The sequence below is a fragment of the Ambystoma mexicanum genome, chromosome 4q (assembly GCF_040938575.1).
Source record: "Ambystoma mexicanum isolate Mex_15411 chromosome 4q, UKY_AmexF1_1, whole genome shotgun sequence".
Taxonomy (NCBI): domain Eukaryota; kingdom Metazoa; phylum Chordata; class Amphibia; order Caudata; family Ambystomatidae; genus Ambystoma; species Ambystoma mexicanum.
Window position 1 is genome coordinate 94,484,555 of NC_090928.1, and position 17,030 is coordinate 94,501,584.

The 17,030-nt window shown below is 48.2% G+C and overlaps 1 protein-coding gene across 1 annotated transcript in view; it reads right to left on the reverse strand.

Annotated features, from left to right (window-relative positions):
- The window catches only part of SLC24A3 (solute carrier family 24 member 3), a 1,254,778-nt gene extending 1,240,033 nt beyond the window's left edge, over positions 1 to 14,745 (reverse strand). Inside the window, exon 1 of the mRNA XM_069607530.1 lies at positions 14,032 to 14,745. Coding sequence (XP_069463631.1) covers positions 14,032 to 14,242 — 211 coding nt within the window. The 5' untranslated portion in view covers positions 14,243 to 14,745. The remainder of the gene's footprint in view (positions 1 to 14,031) is intronic.
- Positions 14,746 to 17,030: the final 2,285 nt, after the last annotated feature.

Genomic DNA, 17,030 nt, shown 5'->3' on the forward strand with positions numbered 1-17,030 from the left:
GCGCCATTAGCCCCCCAGCATTCCAGCTCCGGGGAGTCTTTCATGCACTCGCCGAGCTGGCGTGGTGGCAGAAGGTGTGGCAGGTGCCTCATTGTCATTGAATGAACCCACGATGGCGGGCTCATTCAATGACAATGGGGTGCTAACGGCACCTATTTAACCTCCTCGCCAGAGCGAAGATGTTAATCAAAAAAAAAAAAAGTTGCCCATCATGGCCCCGGTCCCTTCCGCCCCGCCCCCTGTTAACCAGGGGGTACGGTGGGCGAGGGCGGGCGCCAGTTCGCCCAGGGCGCTTCTGCCCTTAAGGCCGGCCCTGATGCTATGGTATGAATAAGTTGGAAGTTGATAAAATAGAGGACAGCAAACATAATTTGGGCAAACTTTTAACAAACTTTCTCCAATAATTCAAATACTGCCAAAGAATGCCAAGTCACAAGCAGTAGGTCACAGAGAGGTCTGCAGTGTTACCCCTTTGCTTCATCCACACGGGTGTTACTGTCAGCATGGACACATTTCCTTGAGCTACTTTTTTTTAGAGAGAAGACTCTCTAGAGCTGTGAATGATGTAGAGTGGAATGCCAGATGCAGCTTCTCAATTACCAGTCCTTTGGGCTAGACCCTTAATCCCACTATTTCGGCAGCATTACCGTCTGCGTGGTACTCTAGAGAGCCCCAGGCAGCTATGTCTGCCTGGGGGTCTCTAGATTCCCACACATAGCGCACGGTAAAAGGATACAACTGTCTATTTGCACAGGTACATGATTAGATAAAGAAACACCTGTATAGGTAAAACATTTGCTAGATTTAGACTGGAAGACGCACAAGCCGGTGAATACATGCTGGCCTGACATCTCACCAGGCAGCAAAAACCTCAGCAGTGTATCATCAGTGCTGCGCAAAGCACAGTGACAGCATTAATTTGCAATGGAGCATCAGATATGCAGAGCCTGACAGTGAGTGGGGGTTGGTAGTGTGTGTGGCGGGGTGCAGCTGAAAACTGTTGGGAGGCAAAAAAACAGTCCAGCCGCCGGCAAGGGAAGGGCGGGCATTTTCAACCATGACAGAGAAGCCGGTTCTGTGGTTGCCTGTCAACTAACACCAGCTTAATGTACAGCCATTGTTTTTCACATCGAACAATGACATAGATCCAGCATGTCAGCTTACTATAAACCCAATGTCATCCATTTTCCGAAAAATAAACCTTCAGAAATCCATAAACTTTAGGTTTGTGCATATTCTCTCCAACTTTCACATGTCTTTGCCAGACCTACAGATAAGAGGTGTATCGGCCACTTTTACTCCATAAAAAAAGGCAAATACTCCCAAAAAATAAAAACAGGGAGTAAAAATACTTCCAACAAAAAAATGGGAAACAGGTGACTCGAACCGTGTGCCGCTGCTTTTACCCACACAGCTCCAAGGATATTCTTGGACCAGTTGTGCACGTAATACCACTGGAAGAAACTACTATTAATTCTGGCTGATCGAAAGAAGTAAACATGTATCTTTTAATGTGCATAAATAACTAGGTGCAACGTATAGATAAAACTATTACAAAAACCTTTCCGTTTTCCAGTTAAAACATGTTTTTCCTGCTCATGAAATGCTCTATTGGGAATTGGACTTACATTTTTACTACCTAAAAAATCATTTTACTCCCAACTTTACAAAAATAAGGAGTACAAATACTGCCACTTCCAAAGCTTATCTGGGGCACTGGTCTTTACTTATCATTCTTCTAGTGGTCATTAACCCCTGTGGCCAAAGGGAATTCCTTCTCTATCATTTGTTCCAGTGCTGCCATACTTCTAACCACAGTCATTCGCCTGCAGGGCTTCACAGGGTGCACTGGCTTCTTAGGATAACCTATAGCATGTTTCTGAAACCCTCTCCATCCCACCTCTCTATTTTTCACCCAAATAATTTGTCTCCATGCCCCATCAGGTCCTACAGGATGCGATGACACAAGGCCCATGCAAAATCATAAAACCTCGACAGCTCCTCAATGGATCTACCACGGATTATTGAGTATCCATTTAACCACATGGTCACTGCAGCCTTGCATTCATTGCATTCATAGCACTAGTGAGGCTTTGCCAAACGTTTTCCTATCTGAATGCCTGGGTGCTCCTGCAGGAAACATGCTCCTTCCCACTTCCTAGAGTGAAATAATTCCTGGCCACCCTTCTCTAGCCTTTGAACTTAAAACCCTCAGTCCGTGGCATGTCAACTTGTCTATCCATGTTCAATCTATTTGCAAGAGCACCAGAGGCATTGCTGGTGTGGAGGGGGTGGCGGGGGCTATAGCCCTGGGTATTTTGGTTGTCGCCTGGATAGAAGCTCAACCAAAAGGCTAGCTATCACTGATTTCCGACAATCCCGACATTAGCGTTGCACCAGATCTTTTACAGACCTAGCAACACCCATGACGACCACACGCATAAACAGCAAGCTCATTGAGTCAACATCTGCTCCTGGACACACCTATGAGAAGAGAGGCACACCGAACTAGCTCACAGACTAACCATCTTGAGAGACCCACTAGATTGAAAACGTGAGCAGAATTGGCCACGCCAGGTCACCAAATAATAAGATACACACAATACAGTCCCACATAGATAGGATCCAGACAGTAGTGCATCATGGGTATTTAAAAAGCTTGCATGTTGGCTCCGTGCAGAAAGTTGCCAATCATTATCATATAGGCAATGCTGTTTTGTGCATAGCTTTATCAACCCAAGACTGGCGGCTCAAATGATGTAACAACCAACCACATAAATGTTTCACCCTAATTGTAGATCATCAGTGCGGCCGGCATAGGTTGACATTCTCAAGATTTGTGGGTTGTAGCTTGTTTACCATAAACTATGAAAATTATATTGTTTTTTCAAAAAAAAGTATTAAAAAACCTTCTTCCTGTAATTTGAGTAGAATAGGCTATTTTAGCTAATCCCAGTACAGCACCACCAGGTAGCCATCAGTGAAAGTTCACCTTTAGAGCTGAGCACAGCAATGCAACACGGTATGCAAATTAGCTGAAAGGTTTGCATTCTTGCTCCATGTAGAACTTTGTTATTGTCGTATTGGCCAGTGCTATTTTATACAAAGCTTTATCAACCCAAGATTGAAAGCTCTCAGGGATGCAACAACCAACCATGTATGAATTTCACACTAATTGGAGATCATCAGTGTAGCACAGGTTGACATTCCTGAGGTGAATATCCTTGAGACTTCCTCAACAAGTGCTGGCCAATCAACATCTATCTGTTGGAGTGTTCAGCCTGATTCATGGAATATTTGCCCAGTTCAAAGTAAATTTTTTGCACTGCTAAAAAGTGACTTTGCACTACCGGCACAAACACGGATTCATGGAACCGTGCAAAGTCCGGGAAAGGTCATTTTGAACTGCAAAAATCACTATGCGCTGACTTTGCCCGGACTTCGCACTGCGAAAATACACTTTGCACGGTTCCATGAATCAGGGTTTATGTCAGCAGTGCAAAGTCACTTTTCAGCAGTGCAGATTCACTTTGAACCGGGCAAATGTTCCATGAATCGGGCCCTTATAGTCTACAATAAATAGTAAAGGAGAATGCAAAAAGGGTGCAACAAGATCAAAAGGGAAGTTGCCAAGAAGATGCACCTGCAAAAGCACAGGAAAGAGGAAGGCAAAGACAGATCTGCATAGAAAGATCCTGGTGGGCCTGGCAGGCGATGGATAACCCAGAAGATAATACGGTATGGGCAGGAAAAGGGAACACAGTGAAATGTGAAAAACGTGGTGGGAGAATTATGAGGCCGAAGGAATCCAGAAAGGGTAAAAGAAGAAGTCCAGTATCTCCCCCAGTGCCACTCAATCTGGGGCATGAGAGAATGTACTAGAAGAAAGGTCACTGGGGCAGAAATTGCACATACCCCCCTACCTACAGTGGCATAAGGCTTAGCCATCCTTCCATATCATTCGTACTCACCTACCCTAGCTCAGCGTAAGTGCACTTTCTCTCCACGTGCACTTGATGCACACATAACACGTTATGTCAGTGGGCGTGTACCTGCTCCTGCCCATGTCTCTGAGGAACTGGCATGCCATAGCAGCACCCGCATAAGCTGCTGACTAGCCATCTGCAGGGTATTGCCACCCCTTAGAAATTCATTGTCATGCACTTGAGATGTAGCCCACCACCCATAGTCCCAGGGGGACAAGGGCTCTTAGAGTGTGAAGACCTCCTGAGCAGGGGCACTCCGAAGATCCCTCTTCAGAGGCAATCTTTGTAACAGTCTTCAGCAATTTCTCCTAAACATCCAGCACCTTCCACCCACCATAGAAAGTCTCATTCTTGGCCTTCTGACCCAGAAGGTATACACTCTTAACCAGTCTCTTATCCACTCCTCTACACCAATAGCCACATCTCGTAACCTCTCCTTCCAGACCCATCCTACCTTGAACCTTCTCATCAAATCTCTCCTGCACAGGAATACTCTGAGCAAACCAATTTCAACAACACCTTTGACCTGTCTAACCTCCGGGCACACATCGGTCCTGAACACTAATTGAAATGCATGCACAACCCACTCATACAACATAAACCATCTTTGTGTTTTTGTTTTTTACTAAAGAGAGCATATTGCTTTAACCAGAAAGCATGGACATAAGGTCAAAAGGGCAGGGATATAGGCCCATTGCTTTGTACTTTGCAGGGAGGCAAGCAGGGGAGGTGAAAGCGACATGAACCAGGTGGAGAGAGATGGAATAATGGGGACATAGAATGGACACAGAACAGATTGACCAATCAAATACAAGTGGGCAGAGTGGATGTTCAGGGAGGAGGGAAGATGCCACTGTTTGTCTTTCATGCTGCTTCAAGATACAGTAAGTACTCCTTTGGTGTGAATTTGAAGCCTTACATGGCAGCAATGCTCTTCATTTCGGGAGGAGGGAGTTCCTGTGGCAAGGAACAAGGAGTATAAAGGGGCGAGAAGTAGGACAATGTGGGCAGGGAACACAGGGCATGAGGAGAGTTTGGGATCGCAGTGTCACAGGCAGGAGAGAGTTAACAAGATCAGGGGTGGGGGCAACAGACAACAGATGGATGTAATGACCAAAGGAAGGCATGTGTAAAGGGGAAGCTGCTAGATGGAAAGCCACCCCACACTGAGTCAATGGCCGGAGGGCGGCAATGAATGCATCAAAAAATAATCATAGGCGCCCCTCTGCGAGAACAAAGATGGCTAAATGACCTGTTCTTTGGGAAGGTACCCACTCGAGAGTCTGCAGCCACACTTTAGCTCACTATACCTTTCACAGAAGAGAAATATCCATTTGCATATCAGTCTTTCAATGTAGTAGGTAAAGAGAGTGTAGGTGGGAAAGATCTACCATATCTTAAGTGGGCTGGAGGATGCTGGTGAGGACCCATATGGAGGCTTGAGCACTCGCCAGACTGGTGTGAAATGGAGCTTTCAATGGAGTGATAGGTGAGGTTAGGATTGTGTATCCTTGTTTCACAGGCAGAGTTTATGAGTGGTATTTACTTTTCAGTAGTTGCATTGTGGTGATAAAATAATTAGGTATATGTGATGTTGAGGATTAGGGAGTAAAATGCAGTGGGTGAGGGTATTTGAGGTTTAGTTAGAGGGTTGGTATAGAGGGATGGGGCACCCCCAACCCAGTAAAAGTAAAAAAGAAAATAAACATGCCATGTAGTAACTACCAGAAAGGAGATTACCACTCAGTGATTTCTCTTGTGATGGATTTCACGAATATTGAAGTGTTTAAGGCTGGCAGCTGAGGCCTGTAAGTGATGAAAAGATTGGGTTTAAAGTTGCGGTAAAAGTTGAACCCCAGGTTATGAGTCTTAGAGAGTAGGAAGAGGCAATCAATGGTTATGGATATAAGTGAGGGGACATACTGTGAGGCGTTAGAAGCTTGGAGGAAGATCGCCTATGTTCCTGAAAAACTAGGCATCAGACAGAGAGAAAAGTGCCATCCAGTGATGGATGGCGGAGAAGCAGGTGGAGATGCGAGGGGGTTGTTTGTCAGCAAAGGTGGTAAGAGAAGGAAACTTGGGCAACATTAGCAAATAGGTGGAAGGGAAGCAGAAAGGAGGAGATGAGTTTGCCAAGTGTGGAGATGTAAAGGGGAAAGAAGAGGAGCCAGGGAGCAACTCTGGTGCACCTCTATTGTGAGAGCGTGCCCAGTGGAGGCAATCTTTCATGAATGGCTGGACTTAAAAGCATGGTGCTTGGGATGCTTTCTTTGGATCAATAGTGCTTTTTTTCTTTCATCGATAACCCTCCATTTTTCTTTGCGATTAATGCCCACTCTCTATACCCAAAAGTATCAATATACAAACTACTGAAACAAAAGATCTTCAAAACTAGCAAATCACACCACACTCAGAGAATCCACCAGATGCCCATCAAAATTATTGGTATTACCTTCTTAGCCTTCAACTGGTCCCATAGAATGTTGAGTATGGCAATTTTCCTGTTCAGAATGCTGGTAACAACTCCCATTTTTTTTAAGTGTATCCAATAAAAATGTTACTCCATCTCCGCTATACTCGTCACTCCCTTCCATCCCATATTGCCTAGATTGTACGACCGCCACAATGTGTCAAGTGATGCTGGGGGCACTCCTACCTGTCAGCAGTAATGACCATGTCCAGGTAACCCTAATGGCTGACTTCACTGGAGGCCCCATGTGTTGTTAAAAGCAGGTCGACACACTGCAAAGTAGGTTGTGCCATTGCACAACACAAATGTGCAGGCATGGTCCACCCTTGGCCAACTACTGCCCAGCTACCTTACCCAAATGCAACCTCCCATATGGAGGAAATGGAGGTGCCCCCAAATGCCTACTAGTAGTACCTTTGCTAAAGGTAGCTGCTGCTCTTGTGGGCTGACTGAGAATTTCTGCCAATGAAACAATTAATTAAATCGCCTCTAGGGGCATTAAGGCTGAACAGAAAAGTCCTGGGGCTCCATTACTGAAAAGGTGTGGCAGCGCAATTGCATACGCGTTAGTGCACATGCAGTGAAGAGGAGGGTGCATTAGCGCTAATGCAAGTGTGCATGCACAAACATCAATTGTGCATGAGCAGAATGCGCGCGTGCTGCTTCAGGTCTTGGGGTAACGTGGGCACAGGGGATTTATATAGCATTTTTGTACTTTGTTTCTGAGCACTGCCCAGTTGGTAGAGCGGGGTACTGAGGCATTTCATTATGAAGGGATTTTCCCCACGATTACAAGGTCTTTGCTCCACTGGGAAAGGTGAAATACGAAGCCATCTGTTTTAATGAAACTGTCGGCACCTTTGTCACGTGTACACAGCCTTGTATGGGGGGCTTTGTTCTTTTGGGGGGTGGGAGGCTACCTGTGGGCAGCATCACTCCCTTAGGTGTGGTTCATGGGGCAGGAACCAATAGTGATATCGCCAGAGAAGATAAAACGAAAATACTTTAAAATTAAAAAATAAACATTCCGCCTTTAAAGAAGTACTGGTAATGCCCCCACATCTGGACTTTAATCTGAATAATGAATGATGTTGCCTTTGTGTTTTCACAAACCCTGAAAATGATCTCTTGAAACCGCGCTCGTCAGACAGGGCCTGTGTTATCGAGTCAATACTCTAATACTGTCCTTTCTCGCTTAACTGTGTAAGGTGTAATGCCATGCTATTAGTATTATTGGACCTGTATATCACAGGTTATGCTAACAGAATAATTGGACAGCCTTTCCACTACCTCAATATCTCTTTAACATGTATTTCCATTCGACCTGCTGCAGTAAAGTAAAGATGTATTTCGACTCTCCCTGAAACATAGAACTGCGAATTTGCCTTATCGAGCTCTGGTCTCTACAGTACTTCCTCGGTTTCGGTTTTACTTGTTACTCTTTGCTGACTAGGGGTATTCCAAGGTAGGGTACCGCAGAGGCGGGACTAAGACCCTCTTCTCTATGCTTTCAGAGAGACTTCCTCCATTTCTTGGGCTGCATGTAACCATCTCTCGATCATACAATCCGGCACCCTATGAAGTGTTTACACTGCGCAGAAGATTTGCCAAGTAACAGGCCAGGCGGCAGCAAGGTTGCTCTTCCATTCCAGCATAACAATTGATGTTCCATGCCTGAGCAAAAGACAGGGAGTTTACCTGCTGGACCCGCTCCAGGTTTAATTAATCTTTTATAACACACTAATTACCCGAAACCAGTCTCTAAGCACAGGACCTGGATTCAAAACTGTACTGCTGAGTGCTGTTTAGTTTCCAGGACAAACACGGTGCCTCTGAGCTATCCTCCAGTCTAGGTTTAGCAAGCCTTTCTCAAATGCATGCACCCACCTACTGTACACTGCTTTTTGTTTGTCTGACCTGTAACCTCTTTCGCCAGTCACCTAACCTTCCTCTCTGCTGTTTCCTCTGCAGACTAACGACTGATACACCATAATCCAGACAAGACTTGGTGCTCGGAGAGTCACTACGGTGGCGATTAGGTACATTATAAAAGCTTCATAACATAACATTAGAGGATATTCCACATTTTTGGCCCAGGCATAAGGTCAACAAAAGAGTTTTGTGGCTATTGGGTCGGCAGGATAGCTCAGGGCCAACGTGCTCATCTTGGAAACAAGACAACGCTGAGCAGCACCGGTTCAATGCTGAATAGCACGGAATTCACACGCTTGGAGGTTGAAGTCTGGCATCAAATGCTACATAAAAAAACTATGTGATTCTGGTTGAAGAGGCGTGATGATACCCATTCATTCATGAGTATGGGTGTGATCACATCTATAGTGCATAGAGGGTACTGCTTCTTGTTGCTTTGTTTCACACTGTTAAAAATATTGCATATCGGGCTGGCAACATGTACTCAGTTTAAAAAGTTTATTCAGATTACTCCATTAACAATACATACATAATAAAAATCAATCCACATCAAGATCAGTTATTTGGCAACCAAATGTTTAACTTATTTACAATCGAAGTTAAAACTATAATAAAAAAGAACTCTGTATGAAACACATTTCTACAAATTTCACCCATAGGGCACAATCAGCTTTTAGATATATATTATTAGTCCCTACTTGTGTTTTAAACAATCTTTTATGTAAAGCTGGTTATAGGAACTTAATTAGATCAAAAAGAATATTGGGCTCAGTACAATTGAAAAGTAAGGCTATAGCTTCCTTGCAAGATCTAGTACTGTAAGCCAGGATGTATGGCACATGTACTCAAGAAATCCCTTATTTGTCAAATGCACTTACAGTGCAGTTCTCCTTTTGTGAAACACTACATGAAGTTCACACTCACAACCTCTAAAAACTCTAAATTGATGCAGGCCATCACACACACTACAGTAGCACTCCCACCACCCAAAGAAAATATGTGCTCAAAAGTAACCGATGAACTGGTCTTCTCAGCCAAGCAGGCTATTGTGCAAAGGGAAGGCCTTTGGTGAGCTGTTTCGGTCGTGTTTAACGTGAAGATGAAAGTGCCTCTGAAGCAGGGAAGTCAGAAAGGGAATGCTGTATGCAGAGGAGTCCCAAAGGAGCCGAGCACCAGCTTAACGAGTGGCCTGTTTTCCATAAATCCACAGGCAACCTATATTTCTGATCACGTGAATCTCACGACTGTCAGGAGAGCCTCCTCTGGGTTTTGAACTCAGTAGAGACTCCTCAAAGTGAAGCCCATCCTCACATGTAAGTGTCCTCGGTGTCACACAGTATCATACAATTAATAGTGTGTGCTTGTACATGGAGATGGGAGAAAATCCCCATTCCAATCCTAGCAGTGCTGAATGATAGATTGGGCGGAAATCCCGCCCACTCTGACATTCTGACTGCGGTGTGCAAGTTTCATTTTGGCTTCTCTGAATGGCTGAAATTCTGCCTATCTAGAGGATGGCATTTCTGGACAATACACCCATTTGAACTTTTCTTTAAGTCGAAAGACTCTGAGTGCTCTGATTGGCTATAATCCCTGACATGCCAGCCAATCAAAGCTTTCCGAACATTGTGCCTTCCGGGTTATGCAAAATATGTGTGCTTAGCATCTGTGGTGGAACTATGCAGCAGAATTCCTGGAATTTCGCTATGCTAGCAGGACCTAACCAGGGAGGAGTCCTTCAATTTCGCTCCACGGTGACAGATTCAGCCACTGCTAATTACTATTTGAAGAACACAGGTGGCCTGAAATTCAGGGCTCTACTACAGACCCTTTAGAGCTCTGCTTGCTTTGGCTGACCGAATCATGCATGTTTTTATTCCATTTACTTTCTTTCATTTTTTTAAAGCACAGACCTAACTCTAGAGCAGCAGAGTGCTGTACAGGTTTTGGTTACTCAGTGTTTGGGCTAGCAACTATAAAAAGTAGTGCTGTATTGTGAGTTGCGGCCTGTGCATCAGTCTGTGCATCCATTGGGATTAGTCCTTGGTCAGGTGTTCTTGAAATAGGTCATTTTTAGTTTCATGTAATCTTAACAGTGCATCTGAGTGCTTAGAAGTATACAAGGGAGCAGGTAATGCTCTACACAATAACGCACAACTGCACAATTTTAAACAATGAAAGCTGCAGTGTTGTACAGAGCATGTATGCTAAGTGAACATTTTGGAGTGTGGCTTTTCCCAGTTTAACATCTGTTTGGTGGATCATTCGGGTCAAGGGTGAAGACCTTGAATATGGAAATGATGAAATATGAGCCTCGTGGGGTTAGGGAGGGCGATAGATAGAATAAATTGTTCCTGTGAAGTTGGGGTCCTTACTGTGGACCCATCTGGCATGATGTGCCCCTCAAATATATTCATTGTATTCTACACCAAACACTTCGACAGCACAGAGTTCTATCAAAGGTCCTTGTTGCTCAGAAGAATGGATAAGCACTCGCCCGGGATATTTGTCCTCAGCCTGCAGGACACATGGTGGAATCCCAGCGGGGATAACTCAGACCTTTATACTTCTGAGGTTCAAAAATTGACTACCATAATATTGGATCACAATAACAATAGCTGTCGTTACAGTGCTTAGAGGCAGGAGGACTCGGCACACAGAGCTCCATAAAAAAAGATTTGCTAAACAGAGCCCAAGAGAGCCGGTCTAAGAAGCCAGCCTTCTTTTTCAGGGCATTGAAAGGCCCTTTATAGATTCAGGGCCCAATTCATGTAAAAGTGAGCAGAGATCCCACAAAGGCCACGTGCCGAGAACGCCTCTGCGTGTGCCTGAGCACAGAAGTTTTTCTTCGTGCTTCACGTATTCATGGAATTGTTCGTAGAAAGTGACTGCATACATAAGTCGCAGTCAGAACGAACCTGACATACCCCCACGCAAAGCAAAAAGCCAGATACAGTTAGCATTGTGTGCTCCTCGCGTGTGAACATATGCACCCTTGAAACAGTGCATGGGGTCCCCTGTAAAGAGGTCTACTACACCTTGGTGACACTGCACGGCGTCCTCTGTAACTATTACTGGCACCCCGACAACATGCGTACACATTTCCGTAACTCAGGTAAAATCTGGACAATCTGCATAGGAACCCCTGTAAACTATTAATGCACTGCGCTAAACTGCGTACGTGCAATCCTGAGTTCGTTCTGAACCCTGTCTGTGTGCACACACCCGTAAATTCAACATGCGATCTCACCACGCAGAAGTGATTCCTATGTGCAAGTGTCTGTACCGCTGCCTTCGGTGGCGTATAGATTTAGGGATTTGCACGGGCCATTCCCTAACAAGAGCTTGCGCCGTCAGATCCATGAATATGCTTCGTTCCACGCATTTGTGGGTGTGCGTTGGATGCCTGCGGCCCGTCCCTCGTAACACCCATTTTCTCATGCTCTTCCCCATTTTGCATGTTCCGCCCCCTACTCTGGCCTCTGCGCAAGCCTCACTCACGCCCTGCCAGGTGTCTCGAGCTGGTCGATCGACTGCATGCATAGACGTGCCGACCCTGCGCGAATTCCCCATAAAGTACGAAAAAGTCCCACGCAGTTGATTCCATGAACAAACCGGATTTTGCACATGGTTTGGCGCACAGAGTCCCTGTTTACTGCGCAGAAAAAAACATGAATCTGGTCCTGGGTCCTCTGTTGCTCTCTTGTAAGATGCGCTTCAGGCGGTGAGAGGGAAAGTGTGGCATGCTGTATCGGAGAGTATATGATCCCAAGAATTGTGTACGGTTTTAGGGGGTTCCCGCTTCCACAACTGTAAAGGCAACCCGCCATTCTGCAGTCAGGATTATATGGGTGGTTTGGGGAGCAGGCTCCATCAAACTTTTCAATAAACTCACAAGCCTGGAAGTGCCACCGACGTCACTCGCCCAAACACATTACCTGCAGAGCCAGGCATCATTAGCTGCCCGACACTCTCAGGCAGGCCCCGGTGCACTGCGGCAGAGAATCCTGCTTTGCTTTGTCACTTCTCCGCGATAATAATGTTTCTCTCGAAAGCGGCGGGGGGCGGCCTCTCGGATCTATATTAAGCTATTAAAGCAGCGAGCAAACAAGGCCCCCCAGCAGCGGTGTAGTAACTCCGGCCGCTTTTCCTCTCTCTGAAAAGGCCACGTCGTGGAACACAGCCGGTGACCCCGGTTAGGGGGACACGGAGGCGCGGGGGTAAGAGCGTGTGGAGATTCACACAGCCCTGCTGTCTGTCATTAAAAAAAAAAACGCGCCAACCGCACCACGCACTAACACCAGAGAGCGCGGCGCGTGGTTTCGCAAGCCTGGCTGCCCCTCCACGTGACCCGGGCGCAGCTGTGCGCTTGGAAGCCGCGCGCGCCTCATTACCCGGCACTGTCTATGCATACACAAATGAGCCCGCGCGCCGGCGCCGCCGTGGATATACAAATGCGGGCGAGCGGCACGCACTGCATTGTGCAGCAGCAGCCAATAATGGGTCCCCCGCTGCCCCTCCCGCCGCCATACGTCGCACGTGGCTTCCTTGTTCCTAGAAAGACCCCGAAGGGAGCCATCCTTTTCCATAAGATGCCGAGTCATTTTCAGAGACGGCAAACTGCTGAATGTGTGCGCGGCCATAGGGGACCTTCACCTCCTGCAGCATAGCGTGCTCTGTGGGGGCTGAGCTGCCCTGCCGCCCGAGGTTACCAGCCCAGCTTGCTGGCAGCACCGTGACCCTGACATTGAACCCAGCAGACGGAAGCTGGGGTTGCTGTTTCCCCATAACAATGCGCAGTCCATAACCCGGATGGAGTACACACTGGATGCTGCGATGTAAAGTAACACAATTGTTTCTTTTAACTTGCCACAAACTTGTTGAGGCAAACAAGAGTATGTTTTCAAGGGATTAAAAGAGCGCTATAAATACTCACGGGTCTCTAATGGGATGACTCTGCCTTTCATATCACACACAACTATTCAGAATGCATTTTCTCTAGGGCACATTTCCCCCTCCAGAAGAGCACAGAGCGAAACACCCAGTGAGTGATCCGAGTCCAGTGACCCCCACCTCTCCCTGCCCCCATCCCGCCCCGCTTCACCCTCGACCGCAACTGCCCTTCCTGATTTCGCGTGAGTAACCGGGTCCCAATAAACGAGCGAATAGTATAGCGCCTGGAAGCAGGGAGCAGCGCGGCATGAACTGCTGTAGGAAAACGTAACATTGTTCCTACACTCAAGCTGTCGCTGCCCACAAGTCCCCAGGTTCACGAACAGTTCACAGAACCCGGCAGATCCCGGCGTGCGCGCAATGCTGACCTAGCGGGATACCATTGATTTTTCTTCCAATAACAAGGCTGCGCTGCGGGGGGCGGATGCGAACTCTGTAGAGCAGCCGCTGACACACCGATTCCCTCCAGCGCGGCTCCGCTCAACAGCAACATTTTGAAATCGGTGCATTTCCAAAAATGTCCAACCACCCAGGGGGCCCCATCACACTGCAGGGGGTCTAAGATAACCGGAATGGGGCTGTTTGAATCATGCCCTCCACATCACACACACACATCGTGGGCGCCGTGGATTGACACTGGGGCATGGACTGAGGGTCGTGCACACATACATTGCCCGGAACTGCACTCACCCGATTCCTGGGCCCAGTGGGAGAAGGAGGAGGCGAGCAGCAGGAGGCAGCCGGTCAGGCAGAGCTGGCCCAGCAGCACCTCTTTCCTTTTCCTGCGAGGCTTCCGCAGCGCCAGCATCCCTGCCCGGGCACAAGGCTGCAGCCCTGCCGCCGCTGCTGCATCCCGGCCGGGAAACTGCACGCTCCCCTGCTCCAGCACCGCGCAATCCATGGGAGGCGAGCACAGGAGGACAGCTGCGGGGAAATGCGGATTCCAAAGCGGGCAGAAAGAATCCGGGGCTGCGAGCGTGCCCCTGTCACTGCACTGCCGGTGCCTCTGCTCCCCTGGCACCCAGTGCTGCAGCGCGGTGGGTTCCCCCCTAATCCGTGCGGCGTGCGGCCGGCGGGCTCACGGGGCAGAGTTGGGTGCTGGATCTGCGGGCAGGGTCAGCGGGATGTGCCATCGGTGGAGTCCCGGAGCCCTGGCAAGGTCTGCGGCGCTGATCCTGGAGCGGAGACGGAGCCCGGGATTAATCCAGGGTGCAGCTGTCTGATCAAAGAGCTCCGGAGAGGGAAACACGGGAGAGAGAATGAGAGCGAGAACGGGAGGTTGGGGGGGGGGGGCGGAGGGAAGGGGGGGCATGCACACAGCACAGAAACCTAATGGGAGCGCGCGGGAGAGAGAGAGGGAGGCAGGTTCCAGTCCAGCCAAAAGTTTCCGATCACTAACACATCTCTCCTCCTGCGCCCTCCCCCATCTTGCCCCCGCGTCATTCAAGGAGGGCGCTTTCTTTCTAGCGATGCGCCCGTGCAGCATCGCGAGGCGGGCAGATCGATGGGAGGCAGCCGGCGAGTCTGCCGGGCTTTGCCCGCCGTGCCGTGCTGCAGCGCCGGCGGGGGTGCCTGCTGCAGGCTGCACCGGGGGGGAGGCGTCGGAGCTGGCCCGCTGCAGGAAGTTTAAGCTAACGTATCGGGCGATGAAGCGATGAAAATTTCTCCGGCATGTTATACTGACATAAAAAGACACATATAGTGCCTGGGTGTACACAAGTGGGCGACCAGCTTGGAAAGTTAAACACACGGAAGATGTAGCCAAGCACTGGGCAAACAGGGACTCTCGGCTCCAAAACCCACACCAAACAGCAACTAAATTAGGAACAATCTCCGACTTTAATTTCAGGTTTCTAGGCGCTGTGTGTGCCAGGCCCACAATGGCCCGATGTACAAAGCGCTTGCTAATGGGATTGCGCCACTGTAAAACGCATTTGTAAAGCAGGCCGATCACGCATCCACAGCAAAAAGCGGAGCATGGTAGAACCTCTAGCCCAGGCGCGGCGCTAACCGCCCGGCACTGAGCGCAAGCCACGGCCCACAGAAACGTTGTCCTGTTTATTTATTTATTTGTGTGCTAGGGTTTTGCGATCGGGCTGCCTTAGCTCCACAAAGTGTCTCGACGCTTTATAGGAAGCATGTGCTGTGGCTGAGCAGCTCACCCACCAGGGGCGGAACATGGAGCAGTCTGGCGGAGACGGCGTCGCAGGCACATTTGCGGCAGCATCTTTGCCGCACATTTGCATTAGCTCAGCGCAAAAACTGCAATATACGCACAAGCAGTACCTGAGCGCTCGCAAATGGGTGGGCAATTGTGCCATAACCGTGCCCCAAGATGTGATGGAGAGGTGCATGTCATCGAGGCCAGGAACTACGTGGCGCACGCCAGTTGTTTTATGATTATATGTACACATTTCAAATTTTGTGTAGGGGGTAGCGTGATTTGGCGAGCACCATACGCTCCCGTGCACCACCACAGACTGCCAGCCTGCCTTCCACGTGATTGTGCGTAGTTTGTCTGTCTACCTTTAAGTTGGGGAACGATGACAGCTGCTATTGCAGTGCTTAGAAGCTACAGGAATCCAAAATGAAGCGCTAGATAATAAACCGATGTTTTAATTAGAATTATAAAACCCTAAAGGAGAACATAATGTACTACGACATGTGATCTGTTATTTATTTCTCAGAAATGTACATTTTGAACTCTCAGTCGAGATACGCTTGTGTCCTGCGAACTGTGAAGCAGCAAAGCTTCGGAAACAGTACCAACCCCAGCTGGAAGGGAACACAATTCAGCATTGCATTGCGTCCTTGTATGAGCATTGCAGTACAAGAGTGAAACAGTGTATTTCCAGCAGCAGACACGTACATAAAGGACCATGTGAAATGACAGTTGCCCGGATTGCCTTTCGGCGCAGTGTCCGGTGAAACGCGCAGTTATTCCTTCTCGGGGTCCACCCTTCTCTTCCGCAAGCCTCGCGCTGGGCTCCTCGTGGGACAGGGAGAGCGCGCGCCGACCCCTCTGATGAGAAGGCGCGAGTCGGCCGCGCGCTGCAGCTGGAAGATTCCGAGTCAGCCCGGAAGATGTAGGCAGCCAGGGGGCGCGCATCTTGCCATGGTGTCATAAAAAGACACGTTCAAACATGGGCCGGCTGCCCAGAGAGGTAACTAGCGCCGGTGCTGCCAAGTGTTCCCTTTGCACGTATGTGGCATGTATGTGTGATGAGTCTGCTCATGTTTTACAGTTTTGAGTATTTCTGGCTGTGTATGCAAGAGACCTGGGCTCTAATCCCCACTTCATCGTACTTGATGTGGTTAAAATATCGCATACTCATTCATTATCTGCCAAAAAATGCGAGCGCCAAGAAACACAGGGATAGAAGTGCGATATTCTTAGCATACGCCACCATTCTGTGGCACAACGGTGTCTGGAGTCAGGGCTGTGGAGCTGCACGAGTCTTGCCTATAATATCCACACTGTGGCATAGGAGTCTATTGCAGAAGGTATTACCCCAGTGCCGCTTGTGTAATGAAAGAGCACCTCAAGCCATCATCCATAAAGAAATGTAACCCATGTGCGCAGGTGGGACCTACTCCACAGAACTCCCCCTCTACCCCTGCAAGCATCAACTGGATGAGTGAGGCACACTATGTAAGAAACAGGGTTAAAGTGCTGACTGCGCAAGCAG